This window comes from Rhizopus delemar, genomic scaffold, assembly GCF_000149305.1.
Source record: "Rhizopus delemar RA 99-880 supercont3.5 genomic scaffold, whole genome shotgun sequence".
Lineage (NCBI taxonomy): Eukaryota > Fungi > Mucoromycota > Mucoromycetes > Mucorales > Rhizopodaceae > Rhizopus > Rhizopus delemar.
In genome coordinates this window covers 1,714,973-1,734,256 of record NW_027137831.1, presented here as the reverse complement: position 1 = coordinate 1,734,256, position 19,284 = coordinate 1,714,973, and the positions used below count along the sequence as shown (strand labels likewise).

Sequence of the window (19,284 nt, the reverse complement as noted above, 5' to 3'; positions counted from 1 at the left end):
ACAAGAAAACAAATCTTTTGGATTTTATCAATCTTTTAATAATATGATTAACTGAAGGAAAACACGTAAGTGTTGTTGAAGAAAGACCAATAAGTACACCTGCAAGCCCGAGTCACTGCAATTTGGCTCTACATTATAAACAAATAAAACCTTTATAGTTTCACTTAATTTCTTTATTTATTCATATGGGAAGAAGGAATTTCGCTTCACTCATGCTGAAGTAAAGACAGCATCTGTTTACACGTTACAATGTATACTTGTCTCAAAAATGTATATTTTGTCTAATAATACGCCCTGAAATCGTCCATGGAAAATCAGTATGTCAATTTTGAGATTCAGATTGCCGAATAGAAAATTCAAGCTGTCTGATTTTAGGTTAAAATACTGTTTAGGATGCCGTAATGAATTGAATTGAATAAATGGATGAAAAATCCAAAAAACAGATGAAACCAGCAATAGAAATGAGGTTGGTAAGTCATAGAAATTTTTGGATAAGTATACTCCAAAGAATAGTTGATTGTAGACAAATGAAAATAATACATACATTATCAAATCAGAGCATGCAGTACAGATAAAGCGTAAGTCATCAGAGAAAAAAATTAGACTGGACAGTCAATTGTTTATTAACCAAGCGCTTAGTAGAATTTTTGAATAGATAATTAAGTACTGATATTATTAGAAAAAAAGACTGTAAAATTGAGATGGAATAATTGTATTCCATTGTTTACAGCAGAAAGAAAAGCAATATGCAAAATGTATTAGACAACATTCCACATGTATCTCCTGGAATACACATTTTTTTTTGACATGTCACACATCAAATCCATTTTTTATTATTATGCAATGGGTTCATAATGCTCTCGAATACCAAGAGATTTCTTCAAAGTAGGAGAGGAGAAGATGATGAACTGAACGACAACAACAGTATCAAAACAAAGCTGAACAATAGCGCAAATAACGAATTGAAGAGGTGACTGTGTATAAAAGAAATAGAATGCTTTAAAGCCATCACCCAAGAACTATATTTGAAATCAATACATTTTTATAAACATCCACCTAATTATATTTATTACCCAGCTTGCTAAAATCAACCAACTAAATCCGTCTGTATTTCTATGTTTAAAATTTGTCAAGATTTGAGGTACAGGCAAAGTACTTTCGATGCCCAAACTTAAAAATCCAAGCGCTTCTATAAATTCAGAATGTTGATGAAATAAGATGTAGAGAATGGAGATAATGGTGATATAGACTAATAAACAATTGACATAATCCAAAAAATGATCCCAAGCCCAAAAGGATCTTTGATACCATTTGTATTCGATATGTTGTCCGACGCTGAGTACATCATCGTCCAAGGATGAAATAGAGCTGGTATTTGAGTCTTGTCTGATGAGTGGATTAAAAGGAACGATAGGTTTATATTTAATGACGGTATATAATAAGAGTATCATAGCAGTAAGCATTGCAATAGACTGAAATAATAATGTCACATCAAATCTTTTACCGAGCCTATTTTTTGTAATTTAGAAATTTTGTTACTGCTTTCCCTTTTTTTTTTTTTTCTTTTTACCAAAAGAAAATACGCAAAATGCTAATAATATAATAATGAATATAAGCATAATATATAAATATATATATTTACTTTGAAAATAATAAAATAGCACATGTAGCCGAGTTGAAGCCTAAACTAGTCTTTTTTTGAGAGATAATCCTAATCTTTGGATGTATGGGTAAACTTGATAAGAAAAAGGTTTTTTTTTAGTTACTTGGTCAAAATACCCCAAAGTAGGAGCAACTACCATAGCGACAGATAATAGAATATTCGCTATATCTGTCATAAGGAATGCAATGAATATAAAGTATTACTAATTTATTTAAGGGGAAAAAAGAAATGAACAAAAAAATATTTTATTCAATTTGTACCTTTTTTTTTTTCAAGCACAGCTTTTTTTAACACACTTTTTTTTTGACAATTAAATGAGTTCATTCCATTAATAAATATTTAATATAGCAACCCGTTTGTCAACGCGTTTTAAGCATTTAATTTCATTTACTGTACCCACCGAATCCTTATTGGATATAGCCTAAATTATAACTTCAATTATTTTACTACTTTAATAAGCTTGCTCGGAAGCTTCGATCTATTTGGAAAGTTGATCCTTTTTTTGACTAAAATGGGAAAGATTTTTCGTGCTACGTATTTTGAATTGAAAATAACCGCTTCCTCATTTAGCTTCCATTCACATAAAGACGTTACAAAAACCATGTCTTTCTCAATCTTTTGCTTTTTGACACAATTTATCCTTCACGTTATTACTTTTTTAGCGGTATTTTAAAAACCATTAAAGAACTGAAAAAAATGCTTTTTTTTTTCTTATCATAAAAAATGTTCAAAAGATTATTCTCAAATCTTGTCCGATCGCCTGCTGTTGAACAACTGGAGAATCTACATAAACTAGTTCAGTCAGTGAATAATACGCCCAGCACCCATCAAAAGCGTCGTTTATTAGCTGAAAACCCTGCATGTCACTCGATCTTAAAACGCATCTACAGCCCACATGTCCGTCATTACATCTCTTCCAAAAGAGCCTTAGCCTATATCCATCAACATCCTACTATAGGATCAACCTCCTACTATACCCAACTTGATCAGCTTCTCGATGCCCTTTCGTCACGCACCATTACCGGCCATGAGGCGCTCAAGGCTGTTTCAGCATTTTACGCCGCCTACTGTCAAACACAACCCCATCAAGATATCTTTTGGCGTGTGATTGATCGAAATTTAAAGATGGGTGTCTCTGAACAAACCGTTCGTCATCTACTTCTTCATGGTAACAGCAGCAGCAAAGACTTTAGTCCCTGTCAGATCAAAGTTGCCCTAGCACACTCACTTGGCAAAAGGAAACTAAAATTGGATGAAGCGGATTGGTATGCATCACAAAAACTGGATGGAGTTCGGTGTATTTCGATGGTTCGATTTGATCCCAACCAGAATACACACAGCATTCAATTCTTATCTCGTACTGGACGACCATTTTATTCACTTCAAAAGGTCGAGCTGGATCTAGAGAAAAGGTTAAAGGAAATAGAGATAAAGCAAGATTTCGTGTTGGACGGAGAAGTCTGTGCATACAATGCTGCGGGGGAAAATGAGGTCTTTGGGGTTGCTGTGAGCCAGATACGAAAGATGAATGAGACAATGAAGGAGCCATTGTATCACATCTTTGATTATATTCCAATGAATGTCTTTTTGGATGGCTTTGGAGATGTAACGTTTAGTCAAAGACAGAGATATTTAGAAACATTTGTAGACAATAAGGATCAGTCGTTAAAACACATTAATATTGTATCTCAGCATAAACTGAAAAATTCAAAAGAACTGGAGAGAATGAAAGAAAAGGCAGTCGAAAACGGTTGGGAAGGACTGATATTACGTCGAGATGCGCCTTATGAAGGAAAGAGAACAAATAATTTGCTCAAAGTAAAGGAATGGGAAGATGCAGAGTATATAGTCAACAGTGTAGAGACAAACTATATGAGAATGCCAGACACAGGGGAGAACAAGCTGGTGTTGAAAAATGTGAATATTGAACACAAAGGGAATACAGTGAGTGTGGGTTCTGGATTTTCAATGAATGAGCGAATTGCCTTTGCAGAGAACCCATCTTTGATTATTGGTAAGGCAATCACAGTTAGGTACTTTTCTGAAAGTGTCAATAAAAATGGTACAATATCACTTCGATTCCCAAGTATTAAGGCAATTTATGAAAACAGTAAAAGAGATATTTAATAAACTGCGTTCTTACATATCTAATTACATGGATACCATCACATGACTTTAGCTTGTGCGTCAAGAGAAAGGCATTCTCTCATGGCAAGTTATAACATTAAATGACTTTGAACACTATCTATACTACACGCTTTCTTTCATACAGCCTGCCAAAGATCAGAAAAAGAATACTTTTGTATATTCTGTAAATAGTAAAGTACAGATGGTTCTTTAGCAAATTGTCGAAACTAAAATTACAGTCAAGTTTATAGTTTAATGATGGATTCTTTAGTAACTATGTTCAATTGATCCCAATAAAGGATAGTTACGAGCTAAAATCGAGACAGTATTATTTTTCACAGTAGGTCAAGCACTTCATCTGTACATACAAGCTTCAAATAAAGAAAGAACTTAATACTAAGTATCGAATTATGCTAATTATAGCGTTGTATCTTTACTTAATATTTACTTGGTGTTATATAAAAAGAATGGGAAATAATAGTAAAAAAGAAATACAAACCAGACACTACCATGGTTACATCTGCACAGGTGCTTTTCCTTTGTCTTTATGTTTATGGCTCTGTCATTCCTCAGTACTTTCTTTCCTATTATTATTTTTTATTTTACGAGAATAAGGTTTCGGGTTGAGACTTGTATAGTATCATTCTTTTTCTTTTTTTTTATATCACAAAGTATTCTGAAAGTTCAAAATCAATCTTGACATAGGAAGGAAACGATTTTACAGAGGAAAAAAGAAAAAGAAAAAGAAAAAGTTATTCATTGATTTGTCGAGCTTCATTGGAAGCCAAACGAAACAACTGAACAACACCTTTTATTTTCATATAAGAAACACAAAAGGCTTGGATTTCTACAAAATATTCTGTTATGGATATAATGTCTTGTTCTAACAAGGATTGAATGAATTTTGCCACTTGCTTGACTTGTTTGTCCTTTATTAGCCCATCTTCTAATTGGTCACAAGAGCGAATACTGTTTGATATGTAATAATGAATGAAATCTTGAGATAAACTCGTCTTTTTATGTACAAGGATGTGATGTATTGATTCTATGGACTGTAAAGTGATTGGATGATCTAATATGGCTTGAAGATATCTATGTAAAAAGATTACTATGTGTCATTCATCTTATTCATTGCTTACTCTTCTGTCTTGTCTGAATTAAGTAGCAGTGATAAGATATCAAATGCAAGAAATTGATTCAAGTTGATTAAAGCAGGCAATTCATTTGGTAAAACATAGGTAGATAATGGATAATCGGACAATTTCTCCTTCCTTAATATCTCATTCTCTGACAGAGTCAACGGTCTCTTTCCTGCCATTGATAATAGCTGGATTATTTGGTCATCCAATATTACAATGTTCCTTTTTTTTAAGTAATTGGTTAACAAGATTGAATTAAAGCAATTTGATATGCAGCCTTACGGGTCATCGATCAGTTTGGCAACTTTTAGCTTTAAAATAGCAATGTGTTTATTATCTTTTTCTTTTGTTGTTGTTGGCAATATGCTTGGATTAGTGCATACTTCTTGAGGTGTCAAATTAGCAATCTATACATAAACAAAGTCAATGTAAGGATATAACATCATCAACTAAGCTTACGCCTGAAAGAGTGCCTTCTAATATACAACCAACAAAATGACGCTCAATAACTGTACAGTTGTCAAGTAGGTTTAAAAAAAAATCTAAAAATGGATTCTGTTCTAAGGGTAGATTTGCATATTGGGAATAAAGAATGTAAAGTATAACTAGTCGATTTTCTTCTGTTTTTGCACATTCAAAGTTTAAGAATAAAGAACAGCAAGAAATAAAAAGCTGTTGTTGCTGTTGCTTTTGCTTCTGCTGCTGTAACAAGAATTGCTGGTGTATTTCTTCAAAAGTTAAGTTTTCCATTTTATTTTCCTCATTAAAAAAAAAGTGACACAACCGCTTACTATTAAAAGTGAATACTTTTTATTTGTAAAATATGCGGTAAACACGGATGCATAAACATCTTTTTAAAGACTGTTATAAAATAAAAGAATTGAAATGCTTTTTTTTCTAAAGAAAAGAGACATACTGATATTAAAATATAAAAAGAGCGTTAAGGATCACTGGGGGGAAGACGTGTTTCAATACTATATGCGAAGCCATTTAATTATTTATTCAGCTGTAAATAACTCTTTGATTTCCTCTAGTCCATATGTCAATATCAAATCAATGAACAAAGGAATAGAAACTGAATATAGAGATGACCTGATGGAAATACAATATGATAGGCTTTCCAAATATAGAATGCGTAAGGGAATCTTTAAATCATTGATCCCAAAACCTAGGCAAAAAGAAATCCCGATTATGCTGCATCCCAAGACATAGAGAGATGTTTAAATATACACAAAGGACACACTTAATAAAGGGCATTTTTCTTTCTTCCATCTAAAAATCTCTGTAGCTTTGGGCTTGTTCGGTTTTCACTAACTTGGAAAGATCACATATATATACGTCGCCCATTATTGCAACTTAACAAAGTACATGCTTTTTCGTGCAAATTTTTTTTGCCCCTGTAATATGCGAGCGAACGAGTTATAAATATAATTAATAAAAGAAAACAAGGATTTTATTAAGAAAAGTAATTGGTTGTCTAAGTTAAATATATCTTATTTATATATCTCATAAATTATTATCCTTGTTAACTGAATTGATATCATCATGTTATAGGATAAATATTTAAAACAGAATTAGCATGCTTAAATAATAGCAGGTTTCTAATACCAGTAGCTTTCAAACTGATGTTTTCAAATTTTCCAGTAAGAAAAGCAACTGTATCACTGACTCGAGCTTGAGAATGGTTATCATAGAAGTTTATGAGATGGACTTTATACTTTTCAAGTTGGCTTTTCACTCTATTGACTATGTTTGGCTTTCAAGAATATTCCAATCTTTATCGTCTTTGAGCTTCTTTGCCTACTTTTGTGCTGTACGTTCGGCGATCCCGCCAGCTATTCTACCAAACTTTGTATCATTGAGAAGCTTTATTCTGTTGTAGTAGACAAAAAATAGTTTTTGCTCACTGCTGTACTGGCAGTAATGCTATTTTTGTTTAATTTTTCTGCAAGCGCAATAACCTCTTGCAATTTTGTATCCAAGTCCTCAGCAATCTTTAATCTGATCCATGAGAATCATAGTAATATCTAAAGTTTATTAATGTTTCTAAATGAAATGAGTTCACACCTTCTTCCCAACCCATAGCATCACTTTCTTTTTCGTCAAAGACTCTTTCTTGATCATCTTGGTAGAAGAAATAGGTAATCATCTGTGTTTTATTTTTAAGCTATAGAAAAAATATAACCGTCCTTTGAGAAAAAAAGGCCCCCATCAATTAAAGTACTAAAAATCGCCTATTGGTGTTGCGACTACTGTGAATAGGGTTTAAACATAGGCAATATATATAATAAAGAGCGTGCACTATGTTATTACTATTTTACGCTCAAACATACATTGATTATAACGATTTTTATTATAAAAAAGCGCTAATGCTTAAAAATGAAAATAACCTAATTTGTGATTTCTTGCGGATATGAATGAGGCATAACTATCTCTGGTATTGATGTTCTCTTGGTGTTAACCTGTCATCTTCATGACAGTAAACTAGACTTTAAGATTACAATTGTGATGGATAGATTCGGATCTTTTGTCTCTTGATGGGAGATAGCTATGCCTGCGGATAATGTCCCGATCAATTCTCCTGATGCTGTTGACCCCATCATCTTAGAGAGGAGCTATATACCATTATATGTTCCTCCTTATTCGCCTGAACTTAATCCCACCGAGGCGTTTTGGAAAGTGCTGAAGGACCGAGTCAGAAGAGGTGAATTGGCAGATGTAGAAACACTCCCTTCAAGAGTTATTTAAGGCAGCGAGGATGTTCCTGTTGAACACATACAAAATTTCATCCAGCACTGGATCGATGTATTCCCTAAATGCTTGAATAAAGAACCTTTATAGTCATTTTAATATTTAGTCAAATTATTTTCTTAAAAGTGGGCAATTTATTCTCGAAATGCTGGACAAATTAGTTTCAAACACTTGACAAAATTAGTCTCATTTTTTGGGCAATTTAACCACACACAAATGTCCAAAATTATTCAAAAAGGTGGGCGGTATTTTCAAACATCCGGTAAATTGAGAGTGGAAGCACAGTATGGCCTATCTTTCTCCATATTTGGTATAAAAAAGGAGGAGACGGGAAAGGAATGATTAAGATTGCTAATGTGGGGAGAGCTGGATGGTGGAGAATATAACTATTGTTATTGCGAAATATAAAAATACATGGCGTTATCTATAAAAAAAATAATGTGAATTTTTTTGTGGTTACAAGATAAACCATATCTAATGCAATACGATCTTTACAACTTACTATCCATACTTATTAATAAAAGCTTTTTTCTTAGTAAATTAGTTTTATTCCAATAATTGAAAGCAACTAATCTCCTATAAAAGCAATAATAATTAATAATATATCGAAAATGAAAGCAGATCTCTCCTTAGTGGCCTTTAGAGACATTTGCTCTAGAGCAGTGCGTCTTCTAATTCTAATATGACAACATCATGTGTGTAACTAAACAATACCAAACTCAGAAATAAATGACCGTCTTTTCAGTAACAAGCAAATATAGGTTTGATATTATGCAAATGTCTGACGTGATTATGCAAAAAAAAAATAATAGGTCAAATCTTACACCATCCATTAAATCTATCATAAAATATGAGATAGAAAAAAAATACACTAACTGAATGTTTTATATAAATACAAAGCAACCGTTTTTTGAAAAAATAAAAAAAAAACATTATCTTTATTTTTTAAAAAAAAAATGGCTCCTCCCAATACTGATGCAGTTATTCAAGAATTTGAAAAGCTTAATTTGCAACAACTTGCTCGTACTGAAGGAAACTACCTAGTTTATCCCAAGACAAAAGTAAAGAGAAATAATGCGGCTCTATCTGCTGTCCTTTAACCTAGTTTTATCTATAGTATCCTGCGCTCGAAAACTTTGAACATCATGATCCTGCTCACCGAGGAGATCCTAACAAGGCCTCCATTTTCAAGAATGCTACAAAAGTATTTGACCTGACACCACACATTGGTACTGAGATTCATGGTCTCCAATTGAGCCAATTGACAGATCAGCAAAAGGACGACTTGGCATTGTTAGTAGCCGAACGTGGTGTTGTCTTTTTCAGGGATCAAGACATTGACGTTTATCAGGCTCGTGAGTTTGGAAAACACTTTGGGCCACTTCATGTTCACAACACATTCGGTCACCCTGAAGGACTTCCTGAGGTTCACGTTGTCTACTTTGATTCTGAATATACCAAGAAAATAAAAGATACTACTGGATTTGATCTTGACCTACGAAGTGCAGCTCAAGGTAAACCCTTTCTTCTTTTCAGTAAATCTATCAGACTCTAACCAACCTTAGGATGGCACTCGGACGTCACTTATGAACCTCAACCTGCCGGACTGACCCTGTTGAAGATAGACACCTTGCCTTACTCGGGTGGCGACACACTTTGGTCATCTGGCTATACAGCCTACGATCGTCTTTCACCCGCGTTCCAAAAATTCCTTGAGGGTCTCCAAGCCGTGCACTCTGGTCAGGGACAGGTCGATGAAGCCAACCGTGCGGGTCATACCGTCCGTCGTGACCACTGGACGGCCATTCACCCCGTCGTCCGTACCCATCCTGTCACCGGCTGGAAATCACTCTTTGTTCAATATGGCTTTACAAAATCAATTGTTGGGCTTCCCAAAAAAGAATCAGACGCCATTCTCAATTTCCTCTTTGATCATATCGCGGGTGGGGCTGATTTTCAAGTTCGCTTCAAGTGGGAAGAGAACAGTGTGGCCGTTTGGGATAATCGAGTGACGAATCATAATGCTATCTTTGATTATATTCATTTTGGTAGACGTCACGGTTGGAGAATAACACCCTTGGGAGAGAAACCTTATTTTGATCCCAACAGTAAGTCAAGAAAACAAGATTTGGCTGAGAAGCAAAAGGCTGAAAACAAGTCATAATTTATTTCATCATTCAATAAAAACCTGGCGTTCTATTTTCATTCGGTGGAGTTTTACATCAGACTCTCATCTTAGTTTCGTTTTATCCTCCGATCGACTTTCTTTCCTCGTCTACGATCGTACAAAGTAAAGGATGCACTGTGACCAAGCGTGTCACTGTTTTTTATGGTCTTTTCTTTAAAAAAAGTGGTTTGTGTAAAAAGAGTGATTGAAATAGAAGCCTATCTGTTTAATTATGTTTACTTTTGCTTCATCTTCACATCGTTTGATTGCAAAAAAGAAGAAGAGGAAAAAAAGAAAATTTATAAAATTGATCATCATTTACGGAGTGTTCTTATGTTGGTTGACTTTGTAGATCCCAAATTACGTTGTATGGTTCCATTAGTAGGCTTTGATCTTGACAGCAGGCTTGGTTGGTGTTGTGATAAAGAAGTTTTGGGAGCCATACCAAGCGAGATTGCACTTCGCTGAGCAAGAGAAGGTGCAGGGATATGACTTGCTCTCTTGGAAGTCAATCGACTAGGAGATCGATTCAGTATACCTTGCTGCTGACTGTGTGTTGCTGTATTGGTCGATTTTGTGTGCTGCGGGATGATGGACTGTCGGATGATTCCTGGCTTGTGATTTGTAGAAGGAGCAGGTATATGGGTTGCACGCCTGGCTAAATTACTGTGGCTCATCGAAGTGCTTTCAGATACACTGGATGACAACTTTCTTTGTTGTCTGCGACGAATTGTACTTTCAGCAATTGGAATGGTCGAACGAGAAAATGCAGAGGTAGTGGTTGATTGGCTACCATAGGATGATGTTGAGGTAGATTCGGTGGGTCGAATGGATGGACGACGTTGGTATGTAATGGTAGATTGTGAATTTATACTGGTTTCGCTGCTGAAACTACTTGATCTCTGAACAGGAGATTTTGGTGAAACGGGTAAAGAAGGGAGGTGTAAATGAACAGAAGAAGGCGAATGATCAGGAGTGTCTACAATCATAGTTATTTATATAAAACGAGACAAATTAGGCGACTTACCATATTGTATTGACGAAGATATATTTAATGTGTTTATAAAGCCCTATAAAATTAAATTAAATACAATATTTATCTTTATATAAAATTACCTTTTGAAATGAATTATTATTTGATTCATTACTATTTTGATTGTAATAATTTGGCTTTTTATTAAATAGAGTTGAAGAAGGTATATAAGCCTGTTGTAAAAATAAGTAAAATAAAAGACTTGGATTCTTATTTCTTACGGTATCCACTTTCCAAAAATCTTCTTTTGAATCATCAAGGTCCAATAAGGATAATGCGCTTAAATCAGCTTCTTCTTCTTCCATTATTGTCGTATAATTCACATTGATAAGTTCATCTAAATCAACACTGTCTTCTGAACTAATAGATGTCACTGACATTGGTCTCTGTTTTCTATTTAAAATAAACTGAGTAAAAAAAAAAAAAAAACGTCTCCTTTTTTATATTACTTTATTTCAATATGATTATTATTCACAGTTGAATAATCTTGACGGTAGTTGGGAACATTCATCAGCCAACCATGAACATGACTGGTAACTGTCTGTTGTTGTTTCATATTATGTTTGCAAAGAAAAAGAAAAAGATTTTATGAATACAATAAGGGTTCTTTTTAAATCGGAAAATAAAATAAATAACGCGCAACAGAAGAGAGAAAATCAAATGCTTGTAAGGAGGATTTATTATAAAAATGAAAGGAGATGAGATGTAACGAAAAGAAATAAAGAAAAGCTCTCCTTTATGAAACAAGTTGTCCACTTAATAAAGTACGAAAGCAATGTCGTACAAGTATTATTATTGTTCTTTATAGAACTTGTATCAAGTAAAGCCCTTGCATGAGATGCAACAATAGCACTTGAATGATTTCATCCTTGTTGTAAGGGCCTAATATTAATATAAATTCCTTTCATTTCCTTCATTTTATTCCCTTCAGCCATTGAGTCATCCACGTTTAATTTTTTTTAAGTGTAACACTATTTGATCATTTGCAAATTTATTGACTACACATTATTTACCAAAACTAAAGTCGACAAAATCTTCCCTTTTTTGGATATTCAGCATACATACTGTTTCACTCAGGCACATACACTCTATTTTTATAGTCGAACCTTTTCTTTTGAAAATCACAATTAGTCATAATTATTTTACTTGGCAGAATTATTTTGTTGTGAACCAAAGCACCAGCTCAATTGTATCTAACCGAATCAAAAGAATTTGCTTCATGTAATCAGAATGCTTTAAATAATCTGTGATATGATGAAACTAAGAATAGAATATACTATCCCTTTCTTTATTTGAATTCATCTTATCAAAGAATTCCTAATCAGATTGATTGTAAAATAAAAAGAAAAAGATCTTTATGATTAAAAAGCAATCATGATAGATCAATAGGGCAGTCGAGAAAAAAGAATGAACTAATTATTTATTAGTCAATAGAGAATGATGTAGGATACTAAAGATAAGCCATTATTAGATGTTATTCAATAAAGAATGATTATATTTTGTTAGTAATAGTAGTCTACTTTTTGTTTTCTTATGTCTCGTACCAAATCTGAAGATTATGGCAGCTTTGTTTACCAGATGACTCGATTCACATTTTAAACTTGGAACATGACAGATGATATGCATGGACAGCTGAACAGTGACTAATTGAGAATTTCATTAGAATTGTTTCAGGCTGTCATGGTGACTATAGTCTAATACGATTGTTTGTTTGTCTTTCGCGTTTGTTTTCACGCTCACCTTAACAACATGACATTTGAAACAATTCTTTTCTTCTTTAAATCTGTTTGAAGATGAATATTCTAGATTGATTTAGTCGTATTGCAGTCATGTTTTACTCACAAGATGGATTAAGGATAAAGAAATGTATAAAGAACAATTGAAAACGAATCATGTAGTTCTTGCGAAGAGATCATTCACATTCTGATTGATCTTGTATATATCATACTTTTCTATCTCAGAAAGAAGATAATGCTTAGTCTTTTTATGGCAAGCCGAGTGGTGTGTTGAGATGAAGGTTAAAGACGCATTGAATGACAAGGAGGTTTTCTTTTTGTGTCGTCAATGGAACAACTTGCTTACAAGGAATGAAAGAAAATAAAAAAAAGATAGAATCAATGATTTTTAAGGGCTTTTGAAAAAAAAAAAGTGAACGATGAATAAGAAGATTTTTAGAAAAGAGAAGAAGGAAAGATTCTTGGATGAGTAGAACGGAGCAAAATGTTTTCTTGCAAGACGCTGATGCAAAAGTATGTGTCAACAGCATGTTAGCCAATGATATTTATTAACAAGTAATACAAAGAAATGCATTGCATAATCTATTATAAAAAATGTTGAAGAGAAAACCTTTTGGATAAGCCTTTTTTTTTCCTTTATAAATATTGGGTTTTGAATAAATGTTTGGGCTTTTTCTTTTTTATGAATGAAAACTGTAATGTTTATCGAAACCCATCAAAGAGCATGAGGATTAAGAGTGATGCAAGTATATGAAACAGCGACTTACAGAAAGAGATTAGCATAGAGAATTGTAAGCAGATAGTTTCAATAGTTCCTTCTGGATGGCAATCTTATTCAAGACAGGAGTCTGTTCAAAGAATGGTTGTCAGTGGGCTTTCCGTATGTATCGGATGACTGTAGCAAAGCAATCATATATCGCAAACTTATTATGATGATAATAGACATGACACATGGAAAAGTGGACGTCTACAATGTGGGAGATTTGTTTACAATGTTCTTTTCTTACAAAAAAAAAAAAAAAAAAAAAAAAAAGGACAAGCACAAAATATTTTTAATCTTGTTACAGTATTTGTTATGAAATGTGCATAAAAATGATGTTTTTGGATAAAATACAACAAGCTATCAAGCACTCATTTTTTCTCCTGGATATACAATATTTTCAGGAATAAATGCCGTAATAATTGGATTATAAAATTTATAAAGATGCGACATTGCTTTCTAGAACTAATTCAATTAAAAAAGGTAAAATATCCTTTAAAATGATACTAACATAGCCATATTGTCTATCACACACAGAACCCACATGTTACTCTAGAGACTTTATCATCGTAAAATACCGTGTAAGGAACATCTTTACCAATTAATCCCAACCCAATTTCCAGGTGATAATGTAAGCAACTTATGAATCTCTATTGACAGATAGCCCATAATAAGCAATTTGATTTATTTAATTTCTTTTAATGACAAAAAAAAAGGGCAAGTTACGCTAAACCTTTGCAAATATATCACGACTAAGTCGAAGACGAAGAATAAGAATAAGGCCTGCACTAATCAAGTAAGCGACACCAGTAAACATCTTGTAACTAAAGTAAGGTGTGGAATTCACCCCGCTCTCAATAGCACTAGCAATATTAGAGCCAAATACAGGAACAACATTTGTGAGCATCAAAAGCGATAAGCCCGAGGGAAACTTTTCCATTCCAAGGATTGAGGCAGTGATGGGAGAAATTTGAGCAAAATAGGCGCCACTGGTAAGGCCAAAGACAGCAGAGAATGCCATCAGACTTCCATAGCTGTTGGCAAATGTCCAGATGAGAAGTGAGCTAAGACTGGTGATGACGGTAAATATCAAGCTAGAGTTGATTTTTCCAATGCGATCAGCAAGAAAGCCAATCATGATTCGACCAACAAAGTTGCCGGCAGCACTAACGCTGACTGTAGATGAGCCTTGAGTATCAGAGAGACCAATATGAGTAGCATAAGAAGGTAAGAAAAAGTAAGGAACGTAATAACCAAATAAACCAATGTTGGAGCCAATACAAAACAAGAGATAATCAACATTCTTAAGAACACTAAGATCAATCATTTGAGATAGACGCTTTCGAGTTTTTGGAGCAGGATTTCTTGCTCTTACCAAGATACAGGCTAAAACATCACAAAATAAGCAAATAAAACCCAAGACACGGTAAGTCCAACCGGGGCCCAATGAGCTATTGATGGAATTCATGATATTAGGTATAACTAAACCACCGATACCAGAGCCACTAGCAACCATTCCAAGCGCAAGACCTCTACGTCGATTGAACCATTGAGGAGCTACCCTCATCATAGCCATGTAAACACAGGAAGCACCCAAACCAAACAATATACCTTGAGAGAGATACAAGTGCCAAATTTGCGAACTAAGACTTGCCATTTCCAGAGCCAAAGAAACAAAGATGGTGCCAATAATCAATACAGGACGAACACCCAATGCAGATACCAAGATTTGGGAAAAGGGACCACCAAGGTTCATGAAAGCCGCCGCAAGAGTACCAACAAAACTGAGATTAAGCGAAGCATTTTGAACATGATCAAACATGTATTGTTCATAATAATCTTGCATGACACCTATAAAAAAATAGATAAAAAGATGGGTTACCATCCAATAGATGAATCCAATAGGCTTATTTCAAATCTTACCCCTATAACAAAATGGTTAATATAACATAACAATATACTTGTAATCATACCAACTAGTGCATGTACCAAACGTTGTCACTTGAACAAAAAATGCGCCTAATACAACAAACCAGCCATAGCCACCATCAGCTTGATCATCTTCATCAATAATAGAAGATAACGGATCTTCAGTTTGATCTTTTACTTTTTCATCCACTTCAACTATAAACATTCAATCTATCAGTCATGTCTTCACCACTTGTTGCTTTCTTTTTTGGTAAACCATACTTTCAGTTACATTTGAACTTGATTCATTGTTATTTCTTATTTCAAAAGAAGCAGTAACTTCAGGTAATGAATTATCAGATGGATGATCTAAAGTAAGATTACGTTCGTTTATCATTTTTAAAAAATAACTTGATAATTTTTGTCTAAAAAGAATGAATAACCTACAGGGTACAATGGATTCAAGAAGTTGATTGATATTTTGTTGAACAAAACAACTTGTTCTGATCCAAAAAAATTTTAATTCTTTCTGAACAAAAGATAAAAAAACTGAGTTGAAGCACAGGGTTCCTTTTATCTTTGATCCCATATCAAATAAATCTTTTGCTGCGTCACTGCAAATAACAGCGAATGTTACTTGAATATTAAAAGCTTAATATTACCAATTTTAAGACCGCTATTTTATAAAGATTAATAAATCATTCAAAAACATAGATTTAGTACTGAAATTGAAACATAATCATCAAGACCATATATTTAATTGGTTTATAGCATTAAAAGAAGCTATTGTATACAAAAAAAAAGTTTTTTTTTACGTCAAAGATGAGCATACTAAAGAGGTAAAAATAACTGATGTTTAAAATGAAAATCCCCGCTGTGAACTTTAAACTTATTTTTTTTTTTGCTGTTATTTTCTGAGAAATCTCATTATTGTTGTGGAGTAGGTGCATTACTATCTCTCAATTAATAAAACTAACAAAATAAATCAAGTAATATATGACTCTCTTAAACCTCTTTATTAAGTAAGGACGAGAGAGAGTCCATTTAATGCAAACTACGTCTTAAAATATAATAATGTGATTTAGGGTCCGAGGTAGTATGTATAAATTGTGTGGGCTGTTTATCATATATAGCACAAAGTGCTATATATGATATACAGTCAAATTATTTATTCTCGCTAGAAAAATCAAAGTACAAGCAACGATGGGTAAGAACTCAGAGGTGGTCAGAATACAAACCACAAATATTTCTTATGAAAAGGATGACAAGTTAGAGCCCTTGATGATACAGTTATTTGAAAAGTATGAAAGTATTTTGGAAATAAGGCTCTATCATACAGTGGAGGGTGGATGGTTTAGGAGCAGAGAATGTGTTACTCTTGTCAAGGATGAAGCAAAAAGTTACGAATCTCTTACGCCTCAAATCCCATCTTGGAAACAAGGTCACTACTTACATATTGTTTGGAATAATATGAAGATCATTTGCAATTATTGTCAGGTTGATGACCATAAAAGAATGAATTGCCCAGTTCTTCTTCGTAGAAGAAAAGCCTGTTTCATCTGTGAGAGTACTCCACATTTGAAAACCCAATGCCCTGATGCTCTTTGGAACTGTTAGAGAAAATAAGCGGCAACCCGCCGCTCTAGGGCGATGTGCACTAATGTAGAGCAGATGAATACTGAAAAAGAGACAGTTATATTGAGTAACCTTCAAAAAATGAATACGGAAATGCCAGAAGAAGATAATAGTAAGCCCGACAGTACATCTGTAGCAGAAGAAAAAGATGATTTTCAGGAGGCCATTTCTAATTTAGATTCAAGTCAAAATAAAATGGACAGAAAAGAAGCCACCAAGAGGCTACTGCATCCCACTTGTCGCATTTAATGGCTTCTCTATGAACATAAAGAAAAGTAATAACTCGGAAGTATTTACACCTATTTTAGCTGTGCTCTTTTCGACAATAGTTTAGAAGTAGAAGAAAATGCAACATTTGAAGACGAATATAATGAAAATAACTCTGTGCCAGGAGGGACATCATAGCCCTCTACTGACCACAGCCTATAATTATTATGAATAACCATAGTAATAAGGTCATAAATATGAATATAGGCTCAATTAATTGCAGAACAGTTTACAAAAATAATAATCTACAATACACTGACAACTTTATTCGATATCTAAGACAACAGCAACTAAAGATATTATTATGTCAAGAAACAAATATACCTCTTCATTCATTCGATAAAACACCTCAATCACTCAGCATGAAATTCCAAGCTTACCAGACACTGTGGACCAAGTACTGTGGAATCATTAATCTCAGTCAGTCCCAAAATATGAAACTAATTCAACAATCTGACGATCAAAGATTTTTACAAGTAAAACTCACTTGGTCAAGCGAATCTACACAACCCATTTTTATACCAAACCTCTCCGCTCCAGCAAGTAACGCAGCAGACAGAAATGTTTTGCTTTTCGAGCGTGCTTCATAATCTAACCTCCATGGATAGTCTAGGTACTATAATTCAAAATCTCTTCGTATCAGAGGGCTTCAGTTTCTCATTTAACAGCAATACTTATCACAACACAAGCCAATCGAACGTCCTATATCACTTTCTACAGTTTACGCTTTCTCAGTTTGAAGACTGTATAAATCACATGAAAGAAGATGTCAGTTTCTGATCCACTTTTGAAGAGCAGATTCATTCGCTTATATATACTATATGTTTGCAAACAAAAGCATTCACAACAATTTCAATAACAGAAATGTTAAATGCACGAACAAAGAATGGACAGGACACGCTCTTTTGTCTATAAATTTCACCGTAGGAATCTCTTCAGCTGGAAAAGGTCTCTGGAGAGCAAACCTAAATTTAGCCAAGGACCTAGAATCCATCCGCAAGCTCAATGTACAAATAGAACAACACATTACTAATAAGTTATCCACATATAGCAACTCTCCTCAAGAGAAATGGGATCTTGTCAAGAAAAAGGTTAAAAGAGTCACTCAGCATTTTTGCAGAAATAGATGTAAACAGAGGAATGAACAGATCAAGCAGCTGCAAAATCAGCAAAGTGGTAGTTTTTGATAGTACTCCAACAATTCAACCTATTTAGATATTTTAATGCTTGATGTTGAAAGTAAACTTGCAAAGCTACAAACCGAAATAAATATCCTCAGAGTAGGTAAACGATGGAAAGAAAACAATGAAAAACCAGCCGAGTACCTTAAATGAATAACCGAAGCAAGAAATATCAAGCAAAATATCACCAAGGTTGTTTATCCAGAAACTGGTTTGGAATATTTAGGTACTAAAGCGAGATTTGTTGTGAGTTTGTGCAAACTACCAGAAACAGAGTAGCCTGTGCTCTTTACTTGGATTCAAAAAACAAAACTTGTGGAAAGCAGCTTTCAAGAAATACTTGTCAAATCCTAAAGATCCTAACTGGAGCTCAATATTTCAAGATCTATCTACGCTTAGATTATCCAAGTATCACATCTTATGTTATCATGACAAGTTTACAATCTATGATATTTTTTTTTTGGCTACAGACATCCGATGCATATGGAAAGCCCACTGACAACCATTCTTTGAACAGACTCCTATCTTGAGTAAGATTGTCATCCAAAAGGAACTATTGAAACTATCTGCTTACAATTCTCTATGCTAATCTCTTTCTGTAAGTCGCTGTTTCATATACTTGCATCACTCTTAACCCTCATGCTCTTTGATGAGTTTTAATAAACACTAAATTTTTCGACCATAAAAAAAATTATAATTAAACCAAGCCAATTATCTGGCTTCCTGCCAGACTATTTTTCAAAATTAATTGGAGAAAGGAAAAAAGTTTAAAATGGTTATTAACTCCATGTTTTATTACAAGAGACATAAACATATTTTTTATATAAAAAAAAAAAATAATTGAAGAAACAAAAAAAAAAAAGCAAATTACTTGATAAAAAACATAACCGGTTTTTCTTCTATTCTATTCTTTTTTT

At 33.7% G+C, this 19,284-nt stretch overlaps 8 protein-coding genes across 8 annotated transcripts; 4 read left to right on the top strand and 4 right to left on the bottom strand.

The window, feature by feature from the left end:
• Positions 1-836: 836 nt before the first annotated feature.
• RO3G_07430 (uncharacterized protein) lies at positions 837-1,802 on the bottom strand (the record flags this gene model as incomplete). Its single annotated transcript, XM_067662020.1, has 4 exons — positions 837-1,019; positions 1,074-1,509; positions 1,571-1,591; positions 1,780-1,802. 4 exons carry the CDS (start codon positions 1,800-1,802, stop codon positions 837-839), a joined length of 663 nt encoding a protein of 220 aa, XP_067518121.1.
• A 584-nt stretch (positions 1,803-2,386) lies between these two features.
• Positions 2,387-3,790, top strand: RO3G_07429 (uncharacterized protein; the record flags this gene model as incomplete). The annotated part of the gene is made up of 1 exon (XM_067662019.1): positions 2,387-3,790. One exon carries the CDS (start codon positions 2,387-2,389, stop codon positions 3,788-3,790), a length of 1,404 nt encoding a protein of 467 aa, XP_067518120.1.
• Positions 3,791-4,542: 752 nt separating this feature from the next.
• On the bottom strand, positions 4,543-5,108 carry RO3G_07428 (uncharacterized protein; the record flags this gene model as incomplete). Its single annotated transcript, XM_067662018.1, has 2 exons — positions 4,543-4,759; positions 4,930-5,108. The coding sequence occupies 2 exons, from the start codon at positions 5,106-5,108 to the stop codon at positions 4,543-4,545; spliced, it is 396 nt and encodes a 131-aa protein (XP_067518119.1).
• A 2,371-nt stretch (positions 5,109-7,479) lies between these two features.
• On the top strand, positions 7,480-7,677 carry RO3G_07427 (uncharacterized protein; the record flags this gene model as incomplete). The annotated part of the gene is made up of 1 exon (XM_067662017.1): positions 7,480-7,677. The coding sequence occupies one exon, from the start codon at positions 7,480-7,482 to the stop codon at positions 7,675-7,677; it is 198 nt and encodes a 65-aa protein (XP_067518118.1).
• Positions 7,678-8,636: 959 nt separating this feature from the next.
• Positions 8,637-9,844, top strand: RO3G_07426 (uncharacterized protein; the record flags this gene model as incomplete). The annotated part of the gene is made up of 3 exons (XM_067662016.1): positions 8,637-8,741; positions 8,798-9,194; positions 9,246-9,844. 3 exons carry the CDS (start codon positions 8,637-8,639, stop codon positions 9,842-9,844), a joined length of 1,101 nt encoding a protein of 366 aa, XP_067518117.1.
• A 317-nt stretch (positions 9,845-10,161) lies between these two features.
• On the bottom strand, positions 10,162-11,260 carry RO3G_07425 (uncharacterized protein; the record flags this gene model as incomplete). The annotated part of the gene is made up of 4 exons (XM_067662015.1): positions 10,162-10,826; positions 10,875-10,917; positions 10,964-11,053; positions 11,102-11,260. 4 exons carry the CDS (start codon positions 11,258-11,260, stop codon positions 10,162-10,164), a joined length of 957 nt encoding a protein of 318 aa, XP_067518116.1.
• A 2,843-nt stretch (positions 11,261-14,103) lies between these two features.
• RO3G_07424 (uncharacterized protein) lies at positions 14,104-15,681 on the bottom strand (the record flags this gene model as incomplete). Its single annotated transcript, XM_067662014.1, has 3 exons — positions 14,104-15,227; positions 15,366-15,500; positions 15,567-15,681. 3 exons carry the CDS (start codon positions 15,679-15,681, stop codon positions 14,104-14,106), a joined length of 1,374 nt encoding a protein of 457 aa, XP_067518115.1.
• Positions 15,682-16,487: 806 nt separating this feature from the next.
• On the top strand, positions 16,488-16,901 carry RO3G_07423 (uncharacterized protein; the record flags this gene model as incomplete). Its single annotated transcript, XM_067662013.1, has 1 exon — positions 16,488-16,901. One exon carries the CDS (start codon positions 16,488-16,490, stop codon positions 16,899-16,901), a length of 414 nt encoding a protein of 137 aa, XP_067518114.1.
• Positions 16,902-19,284: the final 2,383 nt, after the last annotated feature.